Source organism: Rhinolophus sinicus, chromosome 1 (assembly GCF_057876585.1).
Source record: "Rhinolophus sinicus isolate RSI-liver-muscle chromosome 1, RSI-T2T, whole genome shotgun sequence".
In the NCBI taxonomy this organism is placed as follows: Eukaryota; Metazoa; Chordata; class Mammalia; order Chiroptera; family Rhinolophidae; genus Rhinolophus; species Rhinolophus sinicus.
Genome location: NC_142501.1, coordinates 118,322,076 through 118,347,616, shown reverse-complemented (window position 1 = coordinate 118,347,616; position 25,541 = coordinate 118,322,076). Strand labels below are relative to the sequence as shown.

Below are 25,541 nucleotides of genomic sequence, written 5' to 3'. Positions count from 1 at the left end.
ACCATTTGAGTCCAGCTTTATGTTCCTTTATAGGTTTTTAATATCAGGGAATGGAGAATTATTGTATGCTGCCTTCGAGTAGGAGCTTAATATTATCATTCATCATCCAAAAGCATCTGAAACCTGCCATCAGAGCTCCTGCTTCTGTGCTTCCTTGGGCTGCATCGAGGTGTTTTTCGTTCTGTTGCGTGTAATTTGGTGCCAACATGGCCATCCCCTGAAGATGGGGCTGTCATTTTTACAAAGGAGCAGTCCTTCTTTAAAGAACATGCACAGTTTAAAGATTTAAAGTGACAGCAGCATTTTTGAGGAAATATTTTATCTAACGGATGAAAAAATACTGGATATTATAAAAGGGAAATTTAACCTTTATATCTGATTGTATCCTTCTTTTTCTGAGCCACCAAAATGGTACCCATAGTTGAAAGGCCAATGAGAATAATGAAGTCAGATTGTGATGCCCTGTACTCCCCCAGCCCAAATCATGTCAATACAATACATTTTGCACTCTATGTGCTTCTATTATACTTAAATATATATAGTAGTTTGAGTTATACCCAAACAGTGGGCTCCTTGGAAAGCTTAATTTTCTCTGATCTTTCTTGCCCAGAATGTTGTCTGTCTGGCCCTCCTGTAATTTCTGTGGGCCCATTTCTTTAACCGTGAATGGTTTTTACTCAAGAGTTCTAACTCCTCCATATCCTCAGCCTAGCTGGTCCTCTGATCGGATATTCCAGACTGTGTGCCTCGCGGCCTGGTGGCTCTTTCCACTTTGATGTCCCCCAGGACGTCACATCAAACAAGCCTGACGCCGTGCTCTTCCTGAGTTCCCTGTTTAAGTCGGTAGCTCCGCCATTCTTGCGTTAAAGCCACGTAAAAGTCTGGGTATCAGTTCTTACACATTTTCAAATAAGTTTTCTAGGTCAGACGTCCTCCCTCGTCTTTTATCTTTTTTTAATAATAGAGTAGTGGTAGCAGTCGCCATGGTGGTAATAGAATATATTCTGTTACATTATACTTGCTGTGTGCCTGGCTCTGTTCTAATAGGTCTTACCTTTACTAAGCATTTTAGGCCCTTGGTAGTACTGTGAGGTACACACAATCCTCGTCTTGCAGACGAGGCACCTGACACGTGAGGAAGGATGCATGACATGTGTGGAGTCAGGAAACCTTGCTCCTGGGGTGCGAATGGAAATGCAGGAGGAGGAACAGAGCACTGTTTTCCCCTCACAAGTTTTGGTACACTAGCTGTTTTCCACCCATTTCTCACCCAGGTGTCGGAGCATGTTGACATTACAGTTAGTCTTGGATTTAGCCAGGTTTATAAAAAACATTTTACAAATCACGCGATTATCATCAGGAAAAAATCACTTGGGAAGCAGCCTGTGTAGCAGCACAGACTGCCCTCCTCAGACCTTGTGGCTTCCCAGCTGTAACCCTTTCCTTGTTGCATTGCCGACAGAGCCCGAGCTGTTCTGCGTGGCTGACAGGGCTCCGGGTGGTGGTCCAGCCCCAGGTACCAACCTACACGCACCTCCCACCTTCCCGATTCTCATCGTGCTTTATGCTTTTCACCTGTGGTAATTTCTCCCTCTTTCTGGAGACTCCACTGAACCCTGGCTGAGTATCACCTTCCCAAGAGAGTCATTCCTAACCTCTGCCGCCATCTCCACTCTGGAGCAAGTGGCTGCTGTGTTGGCAGTATCTCCCCTGTGTACCCACTTGAACCACTCAGTAGACCGTGAGCACCTTAAGGACAGTTTCTTCTTCATTTTTGTGGCACAAACTGTACGAAACAAATGTTATTGAATGGATAAGTACCTTGGTTAAATACAACCAGATTATGTAGGGCAGACTTTCCGTTACTCCAGTTACTCAACTATTAAGAAAATAAAGATAGTGGCTGTTATGGCCTGAATTGGGTCCCCCCTTAAATTCATATGTTGGGGCTTATCCCCGAGCTCCTCAGAATGTGACTTATCTATAAACAGGTACTTAAGTTAAAATGAAGCCCTTAGGGTGGGTCCAGATTTAATTTGACTGGTGTCCTTATAAGAAGAGCAGTTTTGGACCCACTGAGAGACCCCAGGGATGCACACACAGCGGGCAGCACGTGAGGACACAGTGAGAAGGCGTCTGTCTGCCGCAGCAAGGGGAGAGCCCTCAGGAAAACCCAAATCCACTGACACCTTGATCTTAGCCTTCTAGCCTTCAGAACTGTGAGAAAATACATTCCTGTTGTTTAAGCCACCGTTCTGTGATATTTTATTATGGCAGCCCTAGCAAACTAGTACAGTGACATACAAAATAACTTCTAAAAACCACTGTGATGTGTGGAGGGGTGTGTGTGCACGCTTGCACACGCATGCATGTACACATGTACGCACGAGAGTTAACAGTCCTTGGAGTAATTTATTTTCTCTGTAGTAGACTTATTAATATGAGAAACTCCAGTATGTGAGAAACTGTTCAGCAAGAATAGAAGTAAAGAAGATTTTCTGCTTAACCTGAGTTAGTATAAAATTAACAGGATTTTTTTCATTCTTGTTATTATGCATGTTGTTTTGTCTTGTGAAATAGTCAAAGATCATCTGTGTAACTTGGGCACTATTCATAGTGATTTAGTGATTCTTTGCATTTGTTTGATACTCAATTTCTATTTCAAATTTATATTTATAGATATGTTTCTGAAATATGTATGTTTATTTGCTATCCAGGGTATTTTACACGGTACACTGTGTGGTTTGTATTATAACATGTTATGTACTAGGTTAGGCATAACCAGCCAGGCGTCCTGACCCCAACGTACATCAAAGTAGATTTGCCATTTTCACTGTCTTTTTGTATTTAGCAGAGAAGAGAGGGGGAAGAAGAAAAATGGGCCAGAGTGAGGAGAAGGAAAGCGAATGAGCTAACAGTCAAACCGGGCCTTTCTGACAGTTGACTGTGGCGTGTAGGCAGGAGCAGACCTTAATTTTAATCTCGGCTCTATTATTTACTGGCGCTGTGGCCTTCAGAAAATGATGGAATCCTGTCCAAACCTTATTTTCCTTAACTGTGTGGCACCCCCTCAGTTTGCAAGTTCCTTTGAGGCCTGAGATTGTATACATAAAGCCTCTAAGCTGGTCTCTGGTACATAAAGGGAAAAAAAGGATTTTCTCCAGTTTTGAACTATTCGATGATCACTTAAACCAAACAGTTTTGTCTCCTTTTTATGTTTGGGTGAAGTTGAATCACATGTGTTGCACATAAGCACTCATAGCCTCCCCCTTTGACCTTTGAGTGCTCGGTACAGGCTTTCAGCCTCTTTTCTGGGGCCCGTCCACACCCTGCTCACTCACGTCGCTAACGCGTCCTTACTGGCAGTTGGGGTGGCAAAGGGGGCGTATCAGACTCTGCTGGGCGCTGGGTGAGTGTAGCTGAACAAGTGTTCAGTTGTTTTTAAAACCCTTTCCTTTTAGATCATGTGAAAGACACCTTTAGAGGGATGAGGTCTCAGCCCATTTGAGACGTAGTAAACCCCTCTCATGTGCAAGACACCAGGGAAAGAAGAATGAGTCAGATAAAATTCCCATTGTATTTAATGAGCTGAAATGGAAACGACTGGTTATAATTCCAGTTTTGGTTATGGAATGGGAGGGCAGACACAGCAGCCCGAGCTCCGAGAAGATCTTGGAGAAGACCAGAGAAGGGGCGCTTGAGCTGGAGCCAGGCAGCAGGGTGAGCGAGACCATCATGGCCTCTGGTTCAAGGAGCTGACAGCGCAGTTAGACCGAAAGGAAAAACAAAGCCAACAAAAGATTAGATGTAAGAAGTTAATTAGATGTAAGAAGTACTGCGAAACAAGTAAGCACTGTGATGGATGCAGAGCGTAGAGATCAGCTTTCAGTGGGGAAGTCCAGACAGGCTTCTCTGAAGAGGTGACATTGAGTGAAGTTACCTTTTGTCAGGAATCGCAGGGCATTTGGGTAGGTTCAGAAGCAAGAAAGACCATGGTGAGTTTAGGTCCTTGCAAGTAAGTCACATTGTCCAGTGGAAAGTGAGTCTGGATGTCCTGTGCATGATTTTGCATGACTTCGTTTTTAAAGTACCATTGTTTCAAGATTGAAGCCATGATTTGACCACGGTGTAGAGCCTCATTTGTTTATCCTAGACTTCACCTTTTATTATTTTAGACTTACATCCTCAATTCGGGGTCCTGGCTCTTGATTAATCCGTAGGACACCATTTGTCCATATTTGTTGATGTCAAATTACTACCCCAAAACTTCTGCTGTGAACATCTCTTTAGGTCTCCAGATCATGGAGATTAAATAAAGTGACAAATGTGAATAATGTATAAAATGTCACATATAAATCATTTAGTTACTACATGAGGTGGTTCTTCTGTGTTTCAAACAACACCTGCCATTGAAAACACATTCATTCTGGGAACAGTTTTTATGATGATAATGATAAGGAATGTCACGATGGTCTGAAATTTGGGAATTGACAGTAGCAAGCTGGAATTTCGGGGTTGACAACATTGTGTAAACCAGGAGCAATGAGAAGAGTTATTCAGAAGAGCCATTGTCTGGCTAATTTGAGCTCTGTCCTATGGTAAACATATTGAGCCTCTGAAATACCTTTACACATTGAAAATGATTGTGTATTTGTTGATTGTTTTCCCCTTGAGTAGAGTATCATAGTACTTTCCTTTTTTATTTGTTAACTGTGACAGGATTTCATATTTTTAACCCAAGACAGTTGGCTTTCCAAAAATACTGGAAACAAATTCATGATGTAACCATCCTCTCCCGAGTCCCAAATTATGGTAAATCTCTGTTTTCTCTCTGTTATTTATAGTAAGTGCTTTTTCATATGTTAGGACTGGTTAATTGTCTGAGTAGGTCCTAGGGAAGTGGGTTAGCCTGTTTTCCCTTGAGTTACATAGTTATTGTGTTTTGATTGTTCTTAAGCTGTATTGTTAAAAATTTTAAGCATGCTAATTTTTGGTCTTTCGCTTGTGCCCTGGCTCTGAATTAGCTAGACAATACGGTGCTATTGTTTATATTAGCTGATTTGCCTTTTATCACTTACACTGAAAAAGGAAGTATGCAGTTTTCTATTTAAGTATAAATGTGATTTTTTTTCTATTTTTTCCCTACTACGTTCTTTCTGCTATAGTATGTAGTTTAGCTTTTATTTTACTTCTTAAGTCATGAAGTAGGGTGTGTGTCTATGCGTATGTACATGTATGTGTGTATTTACACACATGGAAATACTGCTTTCAGATAGTTGTGTTTTCTTTCCATTCTCTCTTACTTCTGAGCTTTTATTGTTAAACTTGAAAATAAGTTTCATTAAAATGTATTAAAAATAGATTGTTAATGCGTAACCTAAAAAAATTTGGCATTTTTAAAAAATGTGAATAATTTTGATTCATTGGAAATTAAGTTACAACTGTTGCAGTTTTTCATGAAGACTTAGCATTTGTGTCACTCACAATTCTTAATTATCTTAGTACATATTTTATATGACATAATATCTGCATTCTTCCCTTCTACAGCCTCTGCAGAGAGTGTAACACATGGCACCAAAGTAATAAAAATATAAGCTCTAGAGTGAGAAGCAAAGCCGAAACAAGCCAATTTTACATATAACTTATGTTTAGGTTCTGTGTAGTAGCTTGATCCCTTACTTAACCTTTAATAAAATTGGATTCAAGGGTATTTATATATAAATAAAAAAATAAAATTAATTTTGTTTCATACTTCCATATGAGCAAGTCCTTGTAATGCATTACAAAGACATTTAAACTTCAGCATTATTCCTATTGGCTGAAAATTTGGCATACCTTTTTTGTTTTAGGAGGATAGGCAGGAAAAAGGTGCGTTGCTGCCGTTTGGGTAGGCTATTAAGGTGAGCATTAAGTTTATGTACTCATTCACACTGATTGAATCAGTCTGTATTTGTCTGCTATTTCATTTCCTATGAAGTTATCTAAAAAGTTTCCTTTTTCTACATAATTTGGAAATTAAAATTCTATAAAAATCTGGATATATTTAAGACTCCATCCCCACTAACCTCTCACAGTTGTACACGCATCTGGATTATGGTCAGATTCCTTCTCCTCTAAGTAATGTTAGTTAGAATACAGACTTTCCCTGCTATCCAAAAGTAGAGTGTTCCAGTGAAAACTTCTGTAAACCGAAATGGCATAAGAAACAATTACCATTAATTTATATGGAAAATTTTTTAAAGGTTCCCAGACCCGAAAAGTAATCTATCAGATCACACCAAATATGCTTGATTATGTCCAGTTTTACGCGATGCATTAACACTCTTCTGAGCTCTCTTGGGCTTTTCTGATACCGTAGGTCCCATCTTGCTAAGGGTTGCACAAAACCAATGGAGAATGAAGCCCAGATGCTCAGACACAGTTCAGAGTTCTGACGGTTTGATGACGAGATGCTGAGTGTAATTCCCATGGAAGGAGCTTGGCAGGGCCACTCTCACTGCTTGGGGTGGATGCTGCCTCTGTAAGGCTCATGCACATCGAACACTGAACGCTTGTTTTGTTTTTCACCTTTTTTCATAAAAGCGAAAATCCTCTGGGTTTCTTTCAGATAGCGAACCCAGGTACTAATGTGGGTCTTGTGTATAAGCGAAGTGGTGTAAAGGGAACTTCCGAAAAGTGGGAGCTACCAGTGTTTATACAATGGAATCTCAAAGTACAGTTATATACGTTGGGTGAAAAGACAGGAGTCCTGGGTCTACTTGACCATGTCTAACCAGTGGCTTTGTGTGGCAACGGTGTCCTGGTGTGGCAGGAGGTGGTAGGAGATGGGCATGAAGGGGACTTAATCCCATTGCCTCCCACTCCCAATTTCTCCAAAAAGCAGCATTTTAAACTGTCAGAAACATAGGAGACCACTCAGAAGTGCTTAGAATCAGCCATAGACGTTGTGAAACATGAGTCATGGCTGTTCTCTGCAAAGTGTAGAAGTTTCTGTTTTTAAAAACATTAAAATATACCACCCCCGTCCCCAACATTCACACCCTGGCGCTGGCATATACTGCCCTTCACCTGGCCCTGAAAGCTTGTCGCTGGTGCCCTACCCAGACTCAAGCCTATTCTGCTTTTCCTGTGATCAAAATTTCCCCTGGGTAATTTCAGCTCCCATAATCATGTAGTGATTTCCTGAAACGATTCTGACTTAATGAAATTTTATTCTTTTAAAAATAACGATTTGTTCAACATATAATTACATGAGATTCTATTCTTTTTAAAAACTATAAAAAGTAACTTATATGTTTTTAATGTTTTAATTCAAAGAAACAAACAAAACTTCCTTGACTTGGTGGTGTTTTTACTCTTGGATAGGGAAGTACCTGTCTATATTAATATAGCCTGTTAAAAATATACACTCTGTCACGTTAATGAAAGTGTTATCACCCTAGCTTGCTTCTCTGCCAGGCTATTTTAATTTAAAAAGGAAATTCCTGGAGGCAACAAAGCTTTCCAGCCTTAAGAAGATAGTTCTGATGATAGAATTCTGGGCCCTGCTAGTGAAGGGAGGGGTATATGCTTTCCCTAGTGCTCCTTGAACCTCGTCACTTTATTGGCTATTCCAACTCCACCTCAGCACCTTTTTGCACTGGAGGAAAATGTGTAATTTTCATGTACTAGAAAGACCCAGGGCTTTGAACGAGCCAGACAAATTGTCCTTTGAACCCCAGCTCTGCCGTGTAGTACTTAGGGGACCGTGGGCCTTTACCTCTCTGAATGTTCGTTGTTTCTTCTGTTTAAAAGTGAGATAATAATCATACTTCTCAAGGAAGGTTGTTGTGGCTTCTCAGAATCATGTATCCAAAGCTCCTGAAGAAACACCCGGTGCAGAGCATGTGCTGCACGAATAACAGCAATTATAATTATGACGATGATGATCGTTGGTTTGTGGGTTTGTTTGTGTTTTTTTTTTTGTACCTTTAATAGAACTAGCAATAGTATCTAAAAATTAAGATTTCTTTTTCAATACTCTAAACAGATTTAATGGGTTTTTTTTCCTGCTTTATTTAAAAATTTTAAAACTTGATTTTTCAAATACTTTTAACTTTATTGAAGGGTACTCGACAAATATCCCTGCATCTGTTTAAAGTGTACAGTGGGATGATTGATACGCATCCAGCTTGTTGAGTGATTTCCAAGATTCCTGTGACCAATAAGCAGTGACTTTGCTAAGTGCAGTCCTGGGACCAGAAACATCACGATCCCCTAAGAGCTTGTTAGGAATGGAAACTCTCTGCTCCCCCCCCCCCCACGTCCCATTAAATTGAAAACTCTGGAGATTTTAACAAGGTATCCAGGAAATTCTGGTGCACACTCAAGAGAATCACTGCTTTAGAAAATCTGGGAAACACAGAAAAGGGTAACTTTCATGATCCTACCATCCAGAAACAACCCCTGTTAAAATTATGAGTGTATTTCCTTCTAGTCTTTTCTGTATTCGTATGTGTACATGTTTATTTAAAAAAATATATCATACTATACAAGTATTATAGCCTGCTATTCAATTCAGCATTATATCATGACCATCACCCCACGTCATTAAATTTTATTTGAAAACACTGTTAATCATATGGCTAAATAATGTACCATCCTGTGAGTGTCTCATAATTTATTCATCAACCCCTTAAATATTTGAGTTTTTTCCAGATGTTCAAGTAGAACATAAGCAACACTAAATTGAAAACTTCTATTCATAAATCATTGTGAATATCTCTCATTATTTCTTTAGCATCAGTGTATTACTAGGGTGGAATTACTGGGTCAAATGGTATGAACATTTTTATAGCTCTTAATTTATATTGCCAAATTACCTTTCAGAAAAGTGCCAATTTGTCCTCTAACTAGCAGTGTTGGCAAAGTGTCCATTCCTCAAACCCTGGCCAGCCCCAGTCCTTTCGAACAGGTAACAATTTGATAATCGGACTTGTAAATGAGGAAGATGTCACTTCCCATTTTCTACTCTTTATATGGCCTGCACTTCTGTGCTCACAAACATCAATGGCAGATGCTGACTTGAATCTTGTCTCTTCATTACAGATGTTAAGGTTGTTATCATGTATCCCTGAAAATAAGACCTAGCCAGACCATCAGCTGTAATGCGTCTTTTGGAATAAAAATTAATATAAGACCCAGTATAATATAATATGATATGATATGATATGATATGATATGATACCCAGTATAATATAATATAATATAAAATACCAGGTCTTAACATTAATTTTTGCTCCAAAAAATGCATTAGAGCTGATGGTCTGGCTAGGTCTTGTTTTCGGGGAAACACGGTAATTTCTGTAGCTTACTCTTCTATTACTGCCTGCCCCTCACCTCACAAAGACTCTACAAGTTTTGTTGACAGTTGCGTTGCGGCTCTTCTGAAGCTGTGCTATGGGACAGAAGCCACTGGGCACCAGGGGTGTGCTGGTGAGTCCCTGTGCCTCAGGCCGTAGGAATTACAGACCCTGGGAACTTGTGTGGAATGCAGGTCGGGGTGAGGCCGTGCCCTCCGGGACCCACCCGGGGTGCTGCAGACTGTCGCTGTCCAGAAACCTTTCAGTCTTCTAGGAGATGAAATCAGTGTGCCTACATTTTATCGTAACCCTACTTGTGATCCCAGTTCTTTGAGAAACTTATGAACAGGGGCCCTTTCCCCAGCAGAGTGCCGGCCTCTATGCGAATAGAGACTTACTGTGCCTTCAGTTTTAGGAGGTTCTAAATTCCTCAAGTGAACCTCTGTTTTAGGCAACTTGTTTCCAAATATATATTTTCTCTCCTTGGCATTTTTTTTTTTTTACTTCGAATAATAATGGACAAAGAAAAGAACATATATAGTGATTTCCCATTTATAGAACCATTTTACGAGTATATGCCTGTGGGCCTCTGTCCACAATTCTATCAGTTAGTACTGTCATCCCTACTTTGGCAGATGAGAAACAATGTCAGAAAAGCACAAGGATTTACCCATAGTATCTTGGTCGCAAAGTTGATGAATGAAACTTGGGATCAGGAACCAGGTCTTCTGGACAGAGCCACTGGGGATCTGTGTGCACTTGACAGCATTACATAAAATAAAAAAAATCAAAGGAAATCTGGCAAGCAAAAGTAAGGTGACCGCCTACCTTTAGAAGAATGGTTTGGAAATGTTACATGAGTATGAAACAGGAATTATGTCACCTCCTTAGAAGGAGACTTGCGAGATAAAGCAGCTATAGACACATACGTTGGGGGCACCCATTGCTCGGTTGCTGGGTAATCACAGGTACAAGTGACTGAGAGCCCCTTCTTTTCCATCTCACCCTGGAACCCAGATACCAAATAGGCAAGAAGAACATCAGAGGGAAACTATGTAAAATGCTGTTTTTCTTCACTGGTGGAAGGGTTTCTGGACCTGTTCAAACCAGCACGCACATAAGTCAGAGGTTGCTTTTGTTGGAGCCATTTAGCAGGCTGCTATTTTTTTTAATCTTTTCTATTTAACTTGTACTCTTCCATTCCGTAAGTCAGAAGACTAACAGTATTTGAGTACGTTTCGTAAAGCAGCAACGTGTTGTAGGTATTAAATGAACAAAATGCCTGTTTTTAAAAATGTGATGCCAGGAAAGCTAAGCAGACACGTGCCAGAATGACAGTGTGGCCTGTCGTTTATTCCCCACAGAATGCATTTAAGAGCTGTCATGAGACATCCCAGCTCACTTTGATTGCCCTGATGACGCACAGTCAGAAGCAGCCTCAGACCTAGATTCACAGCCCATCATCTAGAAAGCACAGTGTTCACTGCAGTAGGACGATGCTCGTTTACGTATGTTCTCCTTTGTGCTAAAGAGTGTGCATCATGTGTTTTGATTTCATTTTTCATGATTTCCTTTTAATGCACTGTATTCTTTTTTTAATTATAAAAATAACCTAACTTGTAATCATATGGAATTGTCAAACGAGAAAATGAGTAGTTTATCCTTCGTTCTGCTAGTTCAAATCCTGCCCCACCTTAATTTCCACTCTTTTGAGGAAACCAGCAGTAACAGTTTGATATATATCCTTCTCATCTTTTTCTTTCTCTCTCACATACACATTTCTTCGTATGCATAGATGGGATTTCTTTCTTCTGTATTTTTTCAAAACTTAAATTGTAGCAAACTTAGTACTATACCCTTAGTTTCGTTGTTGTTGTTGTTGTTGTTTTTAATTAATGTGTAAACCACTTTCTAAGTCAGTACAGACAGATAAATCTATTTTACTCATTTTAATTACTGAATAGCATTCTTTTCGTAAGGCTGTGGCATATACTAATGAGCTTCTCGCCTGTCATTGAACATTCTGGTTGTTTCCAGTGTTTTAGTCAAACATTTACTATTACAATATAAGCATCATCTCATAAGCCTTATGGTCATTTTCCACTTAGTAAAGCATGTTGCTAAAGAAATGAAAAAGTAGGAACCTTCTATCTTCAGTTATTATCTGTAATTATGCACTTCTATAATTAGTAGCCTATTATGTAGTAGTAAGAATTATAGAGATTTACGTGTAGCCACTCTTTATATCTCGAATGGCCCTAAACGTAGCTTGTATTATGTGCTAGAGCCATTTGTGGTTAGCTGCTGTGTGTGGATTCGCTGCAGAGCAGAGGTGATGTTTCAGCCATCGTAATGTCCTAGCTAGACCCCTTCAAGAGTGAATAATTACCTGGGTTTGGGCAAATCTCGTAAACCTAGTGATAGACTTACCAGTCAGCCAGGGTTTGCTAGTTTTACCTTGTTAGACCATGGCCTTAGGTTTTTATGTGTGAGAGAGCCTGGCTTTTAGATGCATTAATTTAAAAAGGACTCTGAGGTATTTTGGAAATAGAAAGGGAGGGAATCCTTTGATGATGTAAAAATTGGCCCAGATCCCCTCAGTTGCTTAATATGTGATAACTAATGTTACTGGCCACATGTTTCAGGATTATGGATACTCAGGAAGAATTCTTAACAGTGCAATTATGAAAACGACCAATTTCCGTAAGTGAAAATGAGCCAGCTTATTAATGGGGCCACAGTTGCCTATTTGCGTTCAATCACATTTATAGCTAGCAAAAGGAATGATTGTTTTGCATGACTTAGTGTTTATGAAATTACAGTCACACAGCAAAACTCACTGTACTAGAGGCTTTGGAAAGAAGCATATGTGGTTCTTCTGCAGGCAATAAATTGGAAAATCCGATTTGCAATTGCGGCATAGACCTCTGAGTGATATATCATCTTCCTAGCTGCATCGGTCAGAGGGTCATCGCTAATCACGGCACGGGCTGGCTTCCCTTGTGGCCTGGGCCATCCCACTGAAGAGTGAGCAGAGGGAGTCTGTGTGTGGGAGCCAGCCAGCATGTCTGTAGAGGCACCACTTTCTAGCTTATTAGATCCTCTTTGTCACAGTACTTAATCCTGCTGCCTGATCCTTGTTAGAACAGCACCAGAGCACCGCTCAGGTTTCTCATAAAGGAGATGGGTGAGGGCTTCTAACTAGATGCACTGAAGCATGCAGCCGTTAGGGCTCTTGCAGCCTGACTGACAGTGGGGTGAGATGCTTCCTGCGTGTTATTACTTGAAAGGGAACCTACCTCAGACAGCTGACAGATGAGCTTTGCTGAGGCAAGGGTAACTTGTTGCTAGGCCAATATGAGGCGGGTGTCATCTTTTCACACAGTATAATGGCCTAGCTTTACTCTAATTATATTAACCCTCTTCTGAAATGGCTACATTCCAGGCCGGCTCCCTGTGAGGCAAGAAAGCCAGAGACAAATAGCTGGCTGGGAGGACGGCGGCTGCACAGAGGCAGGTATTGTGTTCTCCACCAGTGGCATTAAGTGGAAAAACAAAATGAGCACACCTATTACGCCAAGCCCGGTGATAACTCTAAGAGGCAGTGCTCAGTTGGGCTCGCGTGGTTTCCATCTCTGTCATCTGTAATGGTCGCCTGCTTTACGGCTCGCTGTGGACATTAAACACGATTTCCATGGTTCTTTGTTAAAAAGAAAACAGTGTCAACAGCAAAGCTATTGTTTGGGGATCCCCCTCTCCCCCAGTGGACCTGAATCATTCTTTTCTATTAGGCTCCCTCATTCTGGGAGCTCTGTGAAGCCCCTGTGAATGTGATTGAGTAGCATTGTTTGAGACTAAAACAGCTGGAATGTACAGATGAGTTTGAAGAGATGCAAATGAAAAGGCTCATGAGAAGTCCCTGGGGCCCTCTGTGGACCCTGACTTTTCGACATCAGTGTGTCTTTTCCCCCCGAAGGCAGTGCGTCCATCTCACATCCAGCGTTTCCTGCGTGTTCCAGTTAGCAGGCGTCATTAGCAGTCCCTTGCGCCCCTTCTGTCTCCTTTGACAGCACTTAATAAAGACATTGCTAGGGATTGACAGATCTCCAGGGGTTAGAGGCTTCAGACAGAAGGGCCCAGAGAACATGGCTGACCTTTCTTGGCGTTGTTCCCCTAGGTCTGTCTTCCATGTGTTGCAATCAGGGAGCATAGAATTTTGTGCATCCTTTTCGGAGGATTATTACTCCAAAGGCTGCAGGCTTTGTAAGAGGCTGTGAATAAATTAACAAAGTGGGTATGGGGGTAATTGGTGATAGAATGCAAATTCTTCTTTTCCATAGAAATATGCACCTTATGTTCAATGATACGCCATTAAAACCCTCCTTGCTCGTGATATACCTGTACTTTGGGATTAGTGGGGTAAGCCTTGAACCTGGGTGGAAGGGAACTTTTGATTCAGCCTGAAAAAGAAGCGAGTCTTCTTTCTCTCACTGCCACATGAAAGTCACCTCTGGGCAAATTTGGACTAGCTGAGGCTTGTCTGTGGGGTCCTTCCTAGAGCTTTTTCCTGATCCCCGTTACTTTCACACTGACCCAGAGCCCTGAATATACAGCATGGTGAGAAATGCTCTGTGCTCCAAACTAGGTGCCTTCCCTCCTCTTCCCTCTCTTCTTCCCTCCTTTCTTCCCCAGAGTCAAACAATCATATTCCCATGATCCCCATCTGAACCAGATGTTAAGAGGAAAGCAATCAAGTTGAGTTAATATGGTAATGTGTGAATGACGGGGTCTCGCATCTATGTTCAACAGATAAAATTCTACCCATTAGGGCCGGGCTGGCCCTACCGGGCTGGTGGCTCAGGCGGTTAGAGCTCCATGCTCCTAACTCCAAAGGTTGCCGGTTCGATTCCCACATGGGCCAGTGGGCTCTCAACCACAAGGTTGCCAGTTCAATTCCTTGAGTCCCGCAAGGGATGGTGGGCTCTGCCCCCTGCAAATAACATTGAACACGGCACCTTGAGCTGAGCTGCCGCTGAGCTCCCGGATGGCTCAGTTGGTTGGAGCGCATCCTCTCAACCACAAGGTTGCCAGTTCGATTCCTCAACTCCCGCAAGGGATGGTGGACAGCACCCCCTGCAACTAACATTGAACGTAGCACCTTGAGCTGAGCTGCCGCTGAGCTCCCAGATGGCTCAGTTGGTTGGAATGCATCCTCTCAACCACAAGGCTGCTGGTTTGACTCCGCAAGGGATGGTGGGTTGTGCCCCCTGCAACTAGAAAACGGCAACTGGACCTGGAGCTGAGCTGCGCCCTCCACAACTAAGACTGAAAGGGCAACAACTTGAAGCTGAATGGCACCCTCCACAACTAAGATTGAAAGGACAACAACTTGACTTGGAAAAAAGGCCTGGAAATACACACTGTTCCCCCAATAAAGTCCTGTTCCCCTTCACCAATAAAATCTTTAAAAAAAAAAAAAAATTCTACCCATTAGAATTTAGACTGTATTTCTCATTAGGATGACCAATTTGGGGGCATGAGGAAGAAGGGTACATTTTAGGGCCCAGTGGCCACTGACAGGGAGATCCTCTTTGCTTAGGAATTGGTTTTTTACCTTGTGCAATTTATGCTTTTCATGGCTTCTTTTTTCTTTGCATTACATGTATTTTTCCAAAGGTCTTAGTAAGTTTTTCATAGTTGATTCTGTGCTGATGTCAGTGGGCGGGGCTTAAAAGCAGAAAGTGATAATGTATAAGCATAAGTTGTTTATTACGTAAATGTTTTAAGAGAGATGGGCTCACCTCTAGCACCTGCACCCCAACTTATTAGGGAATTACTACATCATAGTTACTATCCCCTGGTAAGTAGGCCCTTCCCTCAGTGACATGCTTCCTAAGAGTGGGCAACATACACACTGTGCATTTGAAACAGTTCAGAAATAGACTTGTTTTTAAATGGAAGACTTTTTCTGAAAATTTCTGTTACATTCATTTTTAGGAAAAGTAGAAATGGAAAAAAAGGAAATAATAAGAAAATGAATGATAGGGAAGAGAGGACATAGAGTGTAGCAAACAAGATCCTAAGAGGAAATAAAAATTATACAGAAATCTAAACAGATCAGAGTCATTCTTGGGAAGGTAAAAACCTCCTCCCCAAACAAAGATGAAAACAAAAAAGATAAATGGTAGCCCACTGTCAAGGTCACACCCAGGTAAGATAACAGCTAAGCAGAATACGAGGTCAGACAATTAAATTTGTGAACTCACCCTAGAAAAGTGCTACATACCTTATTGCTGAATATCACTATGGTCACCTGTGAAGTACTCCCCTTGGGAAGCTATGCACCGATGCCAGTGCCTAGTCCACCCTTCAAAGCAATTTTGGAACTCTTTTTCTGGAATGGCCATCAGAGCTGTCGTGTTACCCTTGATGTCCTGAATGTCATCAAAATGTCTTCCTTTCAATATTTCCTTCATCTTAAGGTAGAGAAAGAAGTCATTGGGGGCCAGATCAGGTGAGGGGATGTTCCAATATAATTATTTGTTTACTGGCTAAAACTCCCTCACAGATAGTGCTGTGTGAGCTGGTGCATTGTCGTGATGTAAGAGCCATGAATTGTTGGCAAAAAGGTCAGGTCGTCTAACTTTTTCACACAACCTTTCCAGTACTTCCAAATAGTAAACTTGGTTAACTGTTTATCCAGTTGGTACAGATTCTTAATGAATAATCCTTCTGATATCAAAAAAAGGTTAGCAATATCATTGCAACAAATTCGCGAACTTAATTGTTAGACCTCGTATGTGCAACTGTTGGATTTTCATTTGCCCTAGGCAGTTTGCTAACTTGTGGTCCAGAGAATAAAGCCTGTTAGCTTCCCAAATGAAATAATATCTGACTAATGATGTTTAACCACTAAGATGAGGAAATTGACAATATTGATAATCTTGGAGAGAAATATGTTTGCTTATTTTTGTCCTTAACACCAACAGATTCTAAGTGGCTTTGGAAAGATCAGGATGAATTACTCCCTCTTGATATTTGGTAATGTCAGTTTTCCTTAAAAACGTTTTGTGAAATTGTAATCACTTTTATATTGGTCTTTCTCCATTTTTTCTGAATAGTTACAAATTCATATAACAAAGAGAAGACAGATTGAGAGTATCAGTTCTTTTGTTTTAGGAAGGAATATTATGGCATCATTCTAGCAAAAATATTCATTTATCTCTTCATTTCTAAAGCTCATATCAGCTAGGAAATGTTGTGCTTCGTGGTATACTGGCATCACAGAATGTGGTTTCATATCCCGATTTATCAGTTATGAAAAAATTGGCAGCAGAACATCAGAACAGGACAAATATGTTACTTTGGTTGAGTGCTAGGAATAATTGCTGGGCGTCTGTGTTCAAAAAGCCTTGGACTGTTTTCCAGGAGTCTGAAATGGACTTCCACAGTAGGACGTTTTGGAAAAAGGCCTCAGTGTGTGCGGTGCCAAGTAAAACGACCTATCTGTCTCTGCCACTTAACTTCTCTGTCCCTGCCCTTGTCATAGACAAGCATGTTATAGGAAGTTCTCTCACATACTGCCTTTTCCACGCTTTAATATACCAAACAGGAACAAAAAACAGAGTTGACTGATAATCAGCAGATGGTGGCACTCACTGGCCTTTTTATGCTACTGTCATTGACTCGTCCTTGATGGATCTAGATTGACGTGTAACCTTGACATGTCCCATGCTCCACCAGACATTATAGGAGCATATGACATTGGGAGTCAGAGCCTTAGAGGTTCGTATCCCCACTCTGACATTTTCTGGTCTTGGACACAATGTTACTTAATTTCCCCAAGTTTCCATTTCTTCACCTATAAAGTGAAGCTGATAACTGGTCTTAGGGATTGCTGGAGAATCAAATGAGGAAATACTTTCAAAAAGGTAGTTGGTAAGCTGATGAGGACAGTACAAATCGGTGTTTCTGTCATTACCACGTTAATGAGATTCATTGAGCGCTGATTCTGAGATGTGCTAATGGTAGTTGAGTAATGCAATTATAATTTTACTTGGGCAATATTTTTATCTTCCTTCACTCATACTGTTCCTTGGCTGATGGAGGACAGTGGTGATCGGGATGGGTCTAGATGAGATTGGACGAGCAGCGATGCAGTCAAGATAGATTTTCAGGAGGTTCTAATATTATCACTTCTCAGTCTTGGGCTGCATCGTTTTAGTCTCTGTAGCAAATACCTGCAAAAATAAAGCATATGCTACATTCGTAACAATCTTTCCAGGTTTACTTTCTTCCTTCCTCCTTCCCTTCACTATTCTCTTCCTCCTTTCTTCTTTCCTGTGTTCTTCATTTCTTGGATTAGGGTCTTATCACCAATTCCTTGTATACCCGTGATGAGTTGGTTAAGAAATTAAAAAAAAAAAAAAAAATCAAATCACATGACCCAAAGGGTACTTAGAACTGCACTGGGGCTACTGGGCAGGACTTCTTAGTCCTGATCTGTGTTGGATGAAATGACCTTTATCTGTTTTGTCCTCCATCTTTTCAGGAAACTTGGATCTGACTGGGCAGAAGCAAGTATTCAAAGCAGAGAACAATCCCTGGGTCACCCCGATTGCTGACCAGTTCCAGCTTGGTGTGTCCCATGTTTTTGAATATATCCGTTCTGAGACGTACAAATAGTAAGTAGACTATGGTTTTCTAAAGTAGTACATTGTGGTTTTATAGTTTTGTGATTTTGCGTATTGTCACAAGTTTTGTGACATTGTCGTATTGGTGTCAGTTAGTTCATTGCATTTTCAAATGTTTTGTTAATAACCATGTGTAGTAATTGACTCTTATTTATAGATTATAGACATTGTCAAAGGGAATGTATACCAATTTTGTTTAGAAATTTTTAAGGTATTATATTAGTTGAATATTCATGGCACTAAGGAAATTCACCAGACACGTTAAGATCAGAACATACTTTTTTTCTCCTTTGCAAAGAATGACAGCTGTTATGAGCAAAATTGTTAAGCAGTTTGTTTGTAGAATGAGTAGAGGATACTAGGAACGCATCATTCTATTCTTTAAAAGCTTTTACTCTAGTGAGACGATAATCTCTCTAAGAACAAAAGGAAAGAGAAAAAGAGGAGGAGGAACCAGCTAGCTTAAGTCACAACATCAAAATCCTCAGCTCTTCACCTCAGGTCAAGGGCGACTGGGGAGCCGGCCCTGAAACCTACCTGCTCCCACCTCTTCCTTCCTCAGTGTTTCAGGGTTGGAAGGAATCCCACCACCCTCTCCTGCTCGGTTGTTTTATCTTCTGTCATTATTTTCTTATATCCTACCCCACCCCATATTGAGATGATCATTTATCTCATGCTTCAGTGGCCCCTAATGCTGAAATCTAGCAACCTCTAGTTGTAAGCAAATGCAAAAGACTTGGAAAAAAAAAAAATCCACTGTTGGGTTCAATCTGTTTTTGTGTTCATTACCAACATTAGAGAATTTAACATCCAAAGTATTAGAGAAAAGTTAGAGGATCATTGAAGGTCATGTTCAGGTAAGAGTCTTGTTTTGGTATCAAAAAAATGCCCCGCATGCAATAGGGCCCTTACCGAATCTGTGCGGGGCTGGTACGTCCTGCTGACTGACAGGGCCGGATTCTGCCCACGAATGGCCAGCTGGGGTCCTGCAGCCTCCTCTCTGGACGCCATGCTCCTGGTCTCACATCTAGGGCTTGGAATGCTCATATGTCCATCTGACCGAATCACTGAGAGCATGAGCTGTAAAAAAACAGTGGTATTAAAACTAAATAGGCTAGGGGCAGCCGGTTAGCTCAGTTGGTTATAGCGCGGTGCTCTTAACAACAAGGTTCCTGGTTCGATCCCCACATGGGCCAGTGTGAGCTGCGCCCTCCACAACTAGATTGAAACAATTACTTGGAGTTGATGGGTCCTGGAAAAACATGCTTAAATAAATAAAAGTTTTAAAAAAAAACACAACACCTAAATTGGCTAAAATTGCGGAAATGATAGCATGTCCTCTTATGGAAAAGCAGCTTAAGTCATGGTTTAGATATTTTTAAAGATAATACATGACATTGACAACGTATCTTAAAACTATCTTAAAGTGTAAAATGAGAGAATATAGGATGTGTTATTGTTTCATGAGTCGCATAGTTTTGTGCAATTATTATGGATATATAGTTTCTTTAAATATGAATATAGCTCAGCCTTGGAAACCAGTTTAGTCAATTAATGAAAATGTGTGAAAATATAATTGCAAATTAGTAGATTATTGTTCATTTGGTTCCTCTTAAATTGTTAATCATTGCTGTTAGCGATTTTGGATAGAGGTGTAATTTTTTGTTAGTAAATGGAAGGTTACTTAGAGCTTGGTTTGTAGGGAATTGTTTTAGAAAAAGCATTGCGTATATTTTAACATACAGAAAAATACACAGACAAGCTTCTGTCTATCGAGATTTGGGGGAGATACTCTGTTTATTATTCTGGTTAACCACTTTTTATTTTTACCATACATTAATTTATAATTTACAGAGCATTAGAATGTATGAAAGTGCTTCATATATTATGTGAATATATGGAGAATACGTTATGATATATGAAAGTGCTTCTAACTTGAACTTCTTTTTAAAAGATTAAGTTGTAAATTTATGAATTTTGTATTACATCAGAGTTATTATTAGGCAATTAATCACCTTTGTATGCTACTACAACTATTTCTATTTATTTGAACGTGGTTAGGATTCTGGATGAACGAGAGGCACGTAGCTTTGATTGAGTTAATTGGTAGGTTATTTCAAAGGGAACATGTGACACACTGTTTTAATCAGTAACATAATTTATGTCTGTGTTCCTATCCATCACTGGCATCCTGCATGTGGGTATCAGAGTACTAAGCAATTTGCCTACTAGCTTAACCTTTTTTGTGTTTGATTTCCTCTTGAAGTTATATTATCTTTTATACAGTTAAATCAACATTAAAAAGCTTAAGCAAGCATAGGAAAGGCATTGTCCCATTTCTAGGGGACCCATCTGTAACCTTGTCACTGCTTTTAGAGGAGTCTGTGTGAGCCTCTGCTGAACCTTGACGTGAATTCGAGGGCAGGGACCTTTTGGAAGTCCCTTAGAGATCTTCTCTCCTTGGAAAGGAAAAGAATGCTGACCACTTCCTACATCTCATCCTTTCTGTTCTCTCATTTTCCCATAGTTATCATTACTCCTTTATCAAACATACCGGCTAAAACATGGACTATTAACTAAATAAGAGAGTAAGTCAGACTGTTAGTCTTGTTAAAGAAATGCTTGTACAAAAATGCCACCATTATTGTTTCACAGATTTTTAAAATTTAAGGTCCTCTTTTATATGACTATATGTATATGTATACTTATATATTAGTTATACTGATTTTTAAAATTTAATTACTAATATGCACTGATTTTTAAAATTAGAGTTCCTTTTTTATATGACTAGATACATATTAGTGTATCCTCATGTAACTAGAACCGAACTTAATAGCTTAATTCTTTAATGATTTAAGCAGCCACTTCATAATTAGAGAACTTTTAGTATCCTTCCTTCCTACCTATCTGAAAAAATATTCTAATTAGCAGGTACTTGGCTACTTATTAAAACTTATACATGTAGCGACTTTCAAGAAAGTAATGTATTCATCACACTCATATTAAAAAAATACATTTCACATTCAGTGCCTTATTCTTAGTTCTCTATTCTAAATCCTATAATTTCCAATTTTCACTTTTTTGTCTTTTCAATATAAACCTCATACGCTCCCTCCAATAAAAAAAAAGTCCTTTTTTTCTCTATAGATCTTTAGACTATCATGATAACATATTTTAATTTTGTTTTGGCCCTGAAAATACAGGTGAATCTCTGTTTTGTTTTGGTTTTTTTCCCCTAACTCATTGACCCTTACCTAAATGAGAACAGTAAAGAACTTACCGGCATGTTTCATTTTCATTCACGTCTGCAGTGGACTTTCACAGTCCACTGTTTCACTCCTACGTGTTGTAAACACACCCTCAGGGGCCTTCTGAGTGTAGAGCAGCAACAGGCAGAGAAGATGGGCTATATCATTTCCAGGCTCTCGTGGACTCCAAAAGTGGACTCCAAAAGAAGACGTGGACGTTTGACACAAAGCAGTGAAGTCAGTGTTTAGGAAGAATTAAAGTAGGCTGAGATGATTTAACTTCATGACGATATGAACTTTTACAGTTAAGCCGGAGGCGGTGTGGGCAGGTGTGGCTGGGAGGAGGTTCAGGCACAGTTCTTCAGGGGATGGTTCTTTTGAGTACATTTTGGGCATTCATCGTGTCTCCCTCATCATTTCTCAAGTGGAGATTACCCTCTATTCATTTATCATACCATCAGCAATGGGAACATACTGGCTGGTGTTATAGCTTTGCCCATTCATTACCAGTTATCGTCTCTGTTAAAGCAAAACAATTTCCTTGGTCGGTGGTTGTGGACCAAATTCTACAAGCCCATGAGTGTTTCCGGGCTGTTGTTGAGTTAGTTATACAGTCACCTCTTCACTCATTATTTGATGGTCCTTGTCTCCTTGTATGACTGCTTTTATTTCTGTGATGTGAAATGACGATAACATAGTCACTGTTTGTTAAGCTTCCAGAAGCTAGATTTTTTTTTCCCCAGGAGAAGAAGTCAAATTGGGGTTGGGATCCTTGACAAGATTCTTTGTGAAAGGGAGTAAGCTCGCACTGTTCACATTTCTATCAAGGAAAGTGGATAGAAAGAGCAAGCCATTTTCAAAGCTGACAAGTTAACCCTTAACAAAAGAAGAGGTTTGACAAATGTTAGGCCGAAACTGAGTCAGTTGGAAGAGGCATTGGGAAAGCAGGCATCCACGTGAAGGCTGTGATTTGCGAAGCATGGCAGCCCTAAAGCCTTATTTCCAGGTGGCGTTGCTCAATGGATGCTTTGTCATTCGTCCCGTGGTGTGACTTTCTTTCCTCTCTAGGGAAAGGTGTCACACTCATTTTTTGTTGTTGTTGTTGTTTTAAATGAAGACTGGCCCTACTGTTATTCATGTTAACGGAAGCATTTTAACAATGGTTGGTGAATGGTGGGCAATGATGAGGAAAATGTTGGCATTTTCTCTTCACCAGAAATCTCGCAAAATAAATCATCCTGTTTGATGTGTAGAGAAGGACACGTTTATCTGCTGGTTATTGTTTCTCAAGTTGTTTAACTTGTAGAATGAAAATTAAGTAATTTTTTTTTTCCTGTACTGCGGGCAAACCTATTAGAGGTTGTTATGGTGATTATGGACATAAACGGGCTTTGTTAAACAACTCCTGTACCTCTGAGTCAGTGGCCTAGAAGAGCCTTACATGACAGATATATCTGGTCTACCAAAAAGGCTAGAGCGTTTAAAACTAATCGGCGATCCCATTCATCTTAAGACAGCCCTTTGCAGAAGGACTTTATGTCTGACAAAAACTGTAAAAACCTTATTATTTTTTGGTGAAGTGTAAATGGATGCACAGAGCTAGCAGATGGTTTTATAAATATCACAGGAGGGTGGAGGACAGGGTTAAACTCCCAGGACCTTTCTAGCAGTTGGTGAATTTTACGTAGTGACAGTCAGTATGCAGAAAAATACAGACTTTTCTTTGTTTTTACTATATCTGAAAATAGCTCAGATTAAACCAGTGAAAACCAGTATTTCTTTATAGTTTTCTTTTAGTTTTCTTCATTTCTTCATAGAAAATGAAGAACCAATTCTCTTCCTAAAGCTTTTGACATAGAGATTGTTTTTATTTCAAAACGTTGACTATGTCTTCTGTTCCTGGTAATTTATATTTCCTTTACAGAGACTACATACAAGTGTGTATACTATTTTGAGTTCTTTTTAAGGGAATAATGTATTTCACGTTTCTTCCGTAATACAAAATATGATTCCAACTTTTGACATCTCTGGACCTATTTGCATGCAAATCTGTTGCATTTAACTAGCATTGCTAAGAAACATCTAAGAGGATAGGTATATTTTGGGTAGTATTGTGTCATATCCCTTATCTCACTTTAAATGGTGAAATTACATAGTGTTCTTTTTTCTCTAGATAGTATGTTACCAGCATAGAGATGAAGAATGTTTATTTCACTATTGAATAGGTGTAAGTCAGGGTATAATATCAACTATTGATCTTTGATTTAGTCATTCAACCATTTCTTGATATGGCCATGAGCTAGTCATTGCCTTGGTAAATTAATACCATCTCTCTTAAGGTAGCAAGAGGAAAACAGACTATTTGAGGAAGAGTACGTAACAGTTTTCTCTCTCTTCCACATTTTTTGACAGATTGCTGAATATAATTTACATTTAAAAGGATTTTTGCTTTTCTGTTATTTAACTTGTTTAGCACTATTATTCAGATATACTTTACAGGTAATTAGTATTTTTCTTTCTCCTGGGTGCATTTTCATCATTTTTTCCATACGTCAAGTTTTGACAAGCCTTTGAAGTTTTACTTTTCTGTAATTTTATAGCTCATGCAGAATGGTTCCATTTTTTAAATGGAAGGTGCCATTTGACATTTCCAGTACACTTGGACTCAGGGAGAGTTACAGTAGGGAACCTCTACCGCTTGACCTCCCAAACCTACAAAGGTCAGAGGTGAACCCTGTTAGGGTTTAAAACCAGCTTCCAGAGGCTAGCCTAGTATTCCTGAAGACCTCTAGGAAACCCCATCTTATACATATTCTGGACTGTTTTCATGCTGATGTGCCTTAGACACACGTCCAGATTTAGAAAACAGTCCCTCCCTTATCCACGTTCTTTCTCTGGCCTTCTAACGTGGTCACACCTCAGGTACACGGCGCTGGCTCACCGGTCCTGCAGGGACCTGGTGGATCAGGCCGGACCCATGAGCGGCAGCTCTGTCAGTCTTGCTGCATTTTACTTCAGAGACTAGTGCATGTATCATTAAAGAGTTGTGCCTACATTTAGAGGGAAAAGGGGAAACTAATACGCTGCTACAGCAAAGGGAGAAGAATGATGTTTATCCCAAACCTTGCAGTACAAAAGGCTGTGACATATGACTTTGAATAGCATGGTCTCTCCCTGTCTCTCTCTCCCCTCCTCACTTTTGTGTTGACTGTCAGCATTGCTTTCAGCCTGTCTTGTACAGCCTCTAATATACAGTGTGATACATTCCAGTGTCAATTTAAGGTAAATAGACTAGAGATCATTTGTCCTATTTGACAAAAGGAAAATAAACATAGGCCAGACTCAGTCCACACTCCAAAAAAAAAGGGGGGGGGGGTCAAGTTACTTCCTCTTCCAGAGAAGCTATTTTGAGTTCCGTTTTTAGATGCTATTCACTTAATATAATCATATTGAACTATTGAATATTGACCTACTCAGTAAAATGAAATTGGTTAGCCATACATATTGATAACCTTTATTAACTCCCAGTAATCTTCCAGTTCAATGCTTGATGCTTTCTGTCCAGCTAAGATGAGTTATTGCCAGCATTTGCTGTTTTTATTTGAGAGATAAATTAATAACTGGCGCTTTTATAATCAAACAAAATTGTCTGTGATTTCTATTCTCTATGCAGTAATATCTTGTTTTATTACATGCTGACTTTTTATTGAGCCAGTTGGGCATTGTTGGAGGGTGGGGTTTTTTGTTGTTGTTTTTTGTTTTGTTTTTCTTGTAATATTTGGGCAGTTAAGGGTTCTTTTGTGTTGTCAGGTATTTTGGTTTAAAATGTATAACATTATGAAAGGGGTTTTAAACAACTTTATCAGATAAAAAAACTGAAAAGTGAGTTATGTTCTCAGGCATTTGCTGATGCCCCAGTTTATTCATTAAGCATTAAGGTAATAACTTTCCATTTTATTCTGTTGTGCTTGTACATTATTTTATATGTGATTTTTAAGACTCGTGGTATAAAAAGTTTGTGAAGAAAATAGTGTTTTTCACTATAGTAGTTAATTTTTAAATAGTCTCACGTGGAACATACACAATTACATCACCTTCAAAATGTGTGCACTTTTTAAATTCTCTATCCAATTAGATGGTGTTTGTTTAGGGAGTAAATAATTTGTTGTTGAGGTTTTGCTTATTTAACAGGGCAAGTATACTGAACACACACTGTGGTGTTCCCCCACCCATCCCCCCGCCACTGATAATTTAGTTTT

General features: G+C 39.8%; 1 protein-coding gene across 2 annotated transcripts in view; it reads left to right on the top strand.

Annotated features, from left to right (window-relative positions):
* The window catches only part of RSU1 (Ras suppressor protein 1), a 171,507-nt gene that overhangs the window by 67,962 nt on the left and 78,004 nt on the right, over positions 1-25,541 (top strand). For both annotated transcript variants that reach the window (XM_019746074.3, XM_019746076.2), the window contains exon 8: positions 17,893-18,025. In XM_019746074.3, the coding sequence (XP_019601633.2) occupies positions 17,893-18,025 (133 nt within the window). The remainder of the gene's footprint in view (positions 1-17,892; positions 18,026-25,541) is intronic.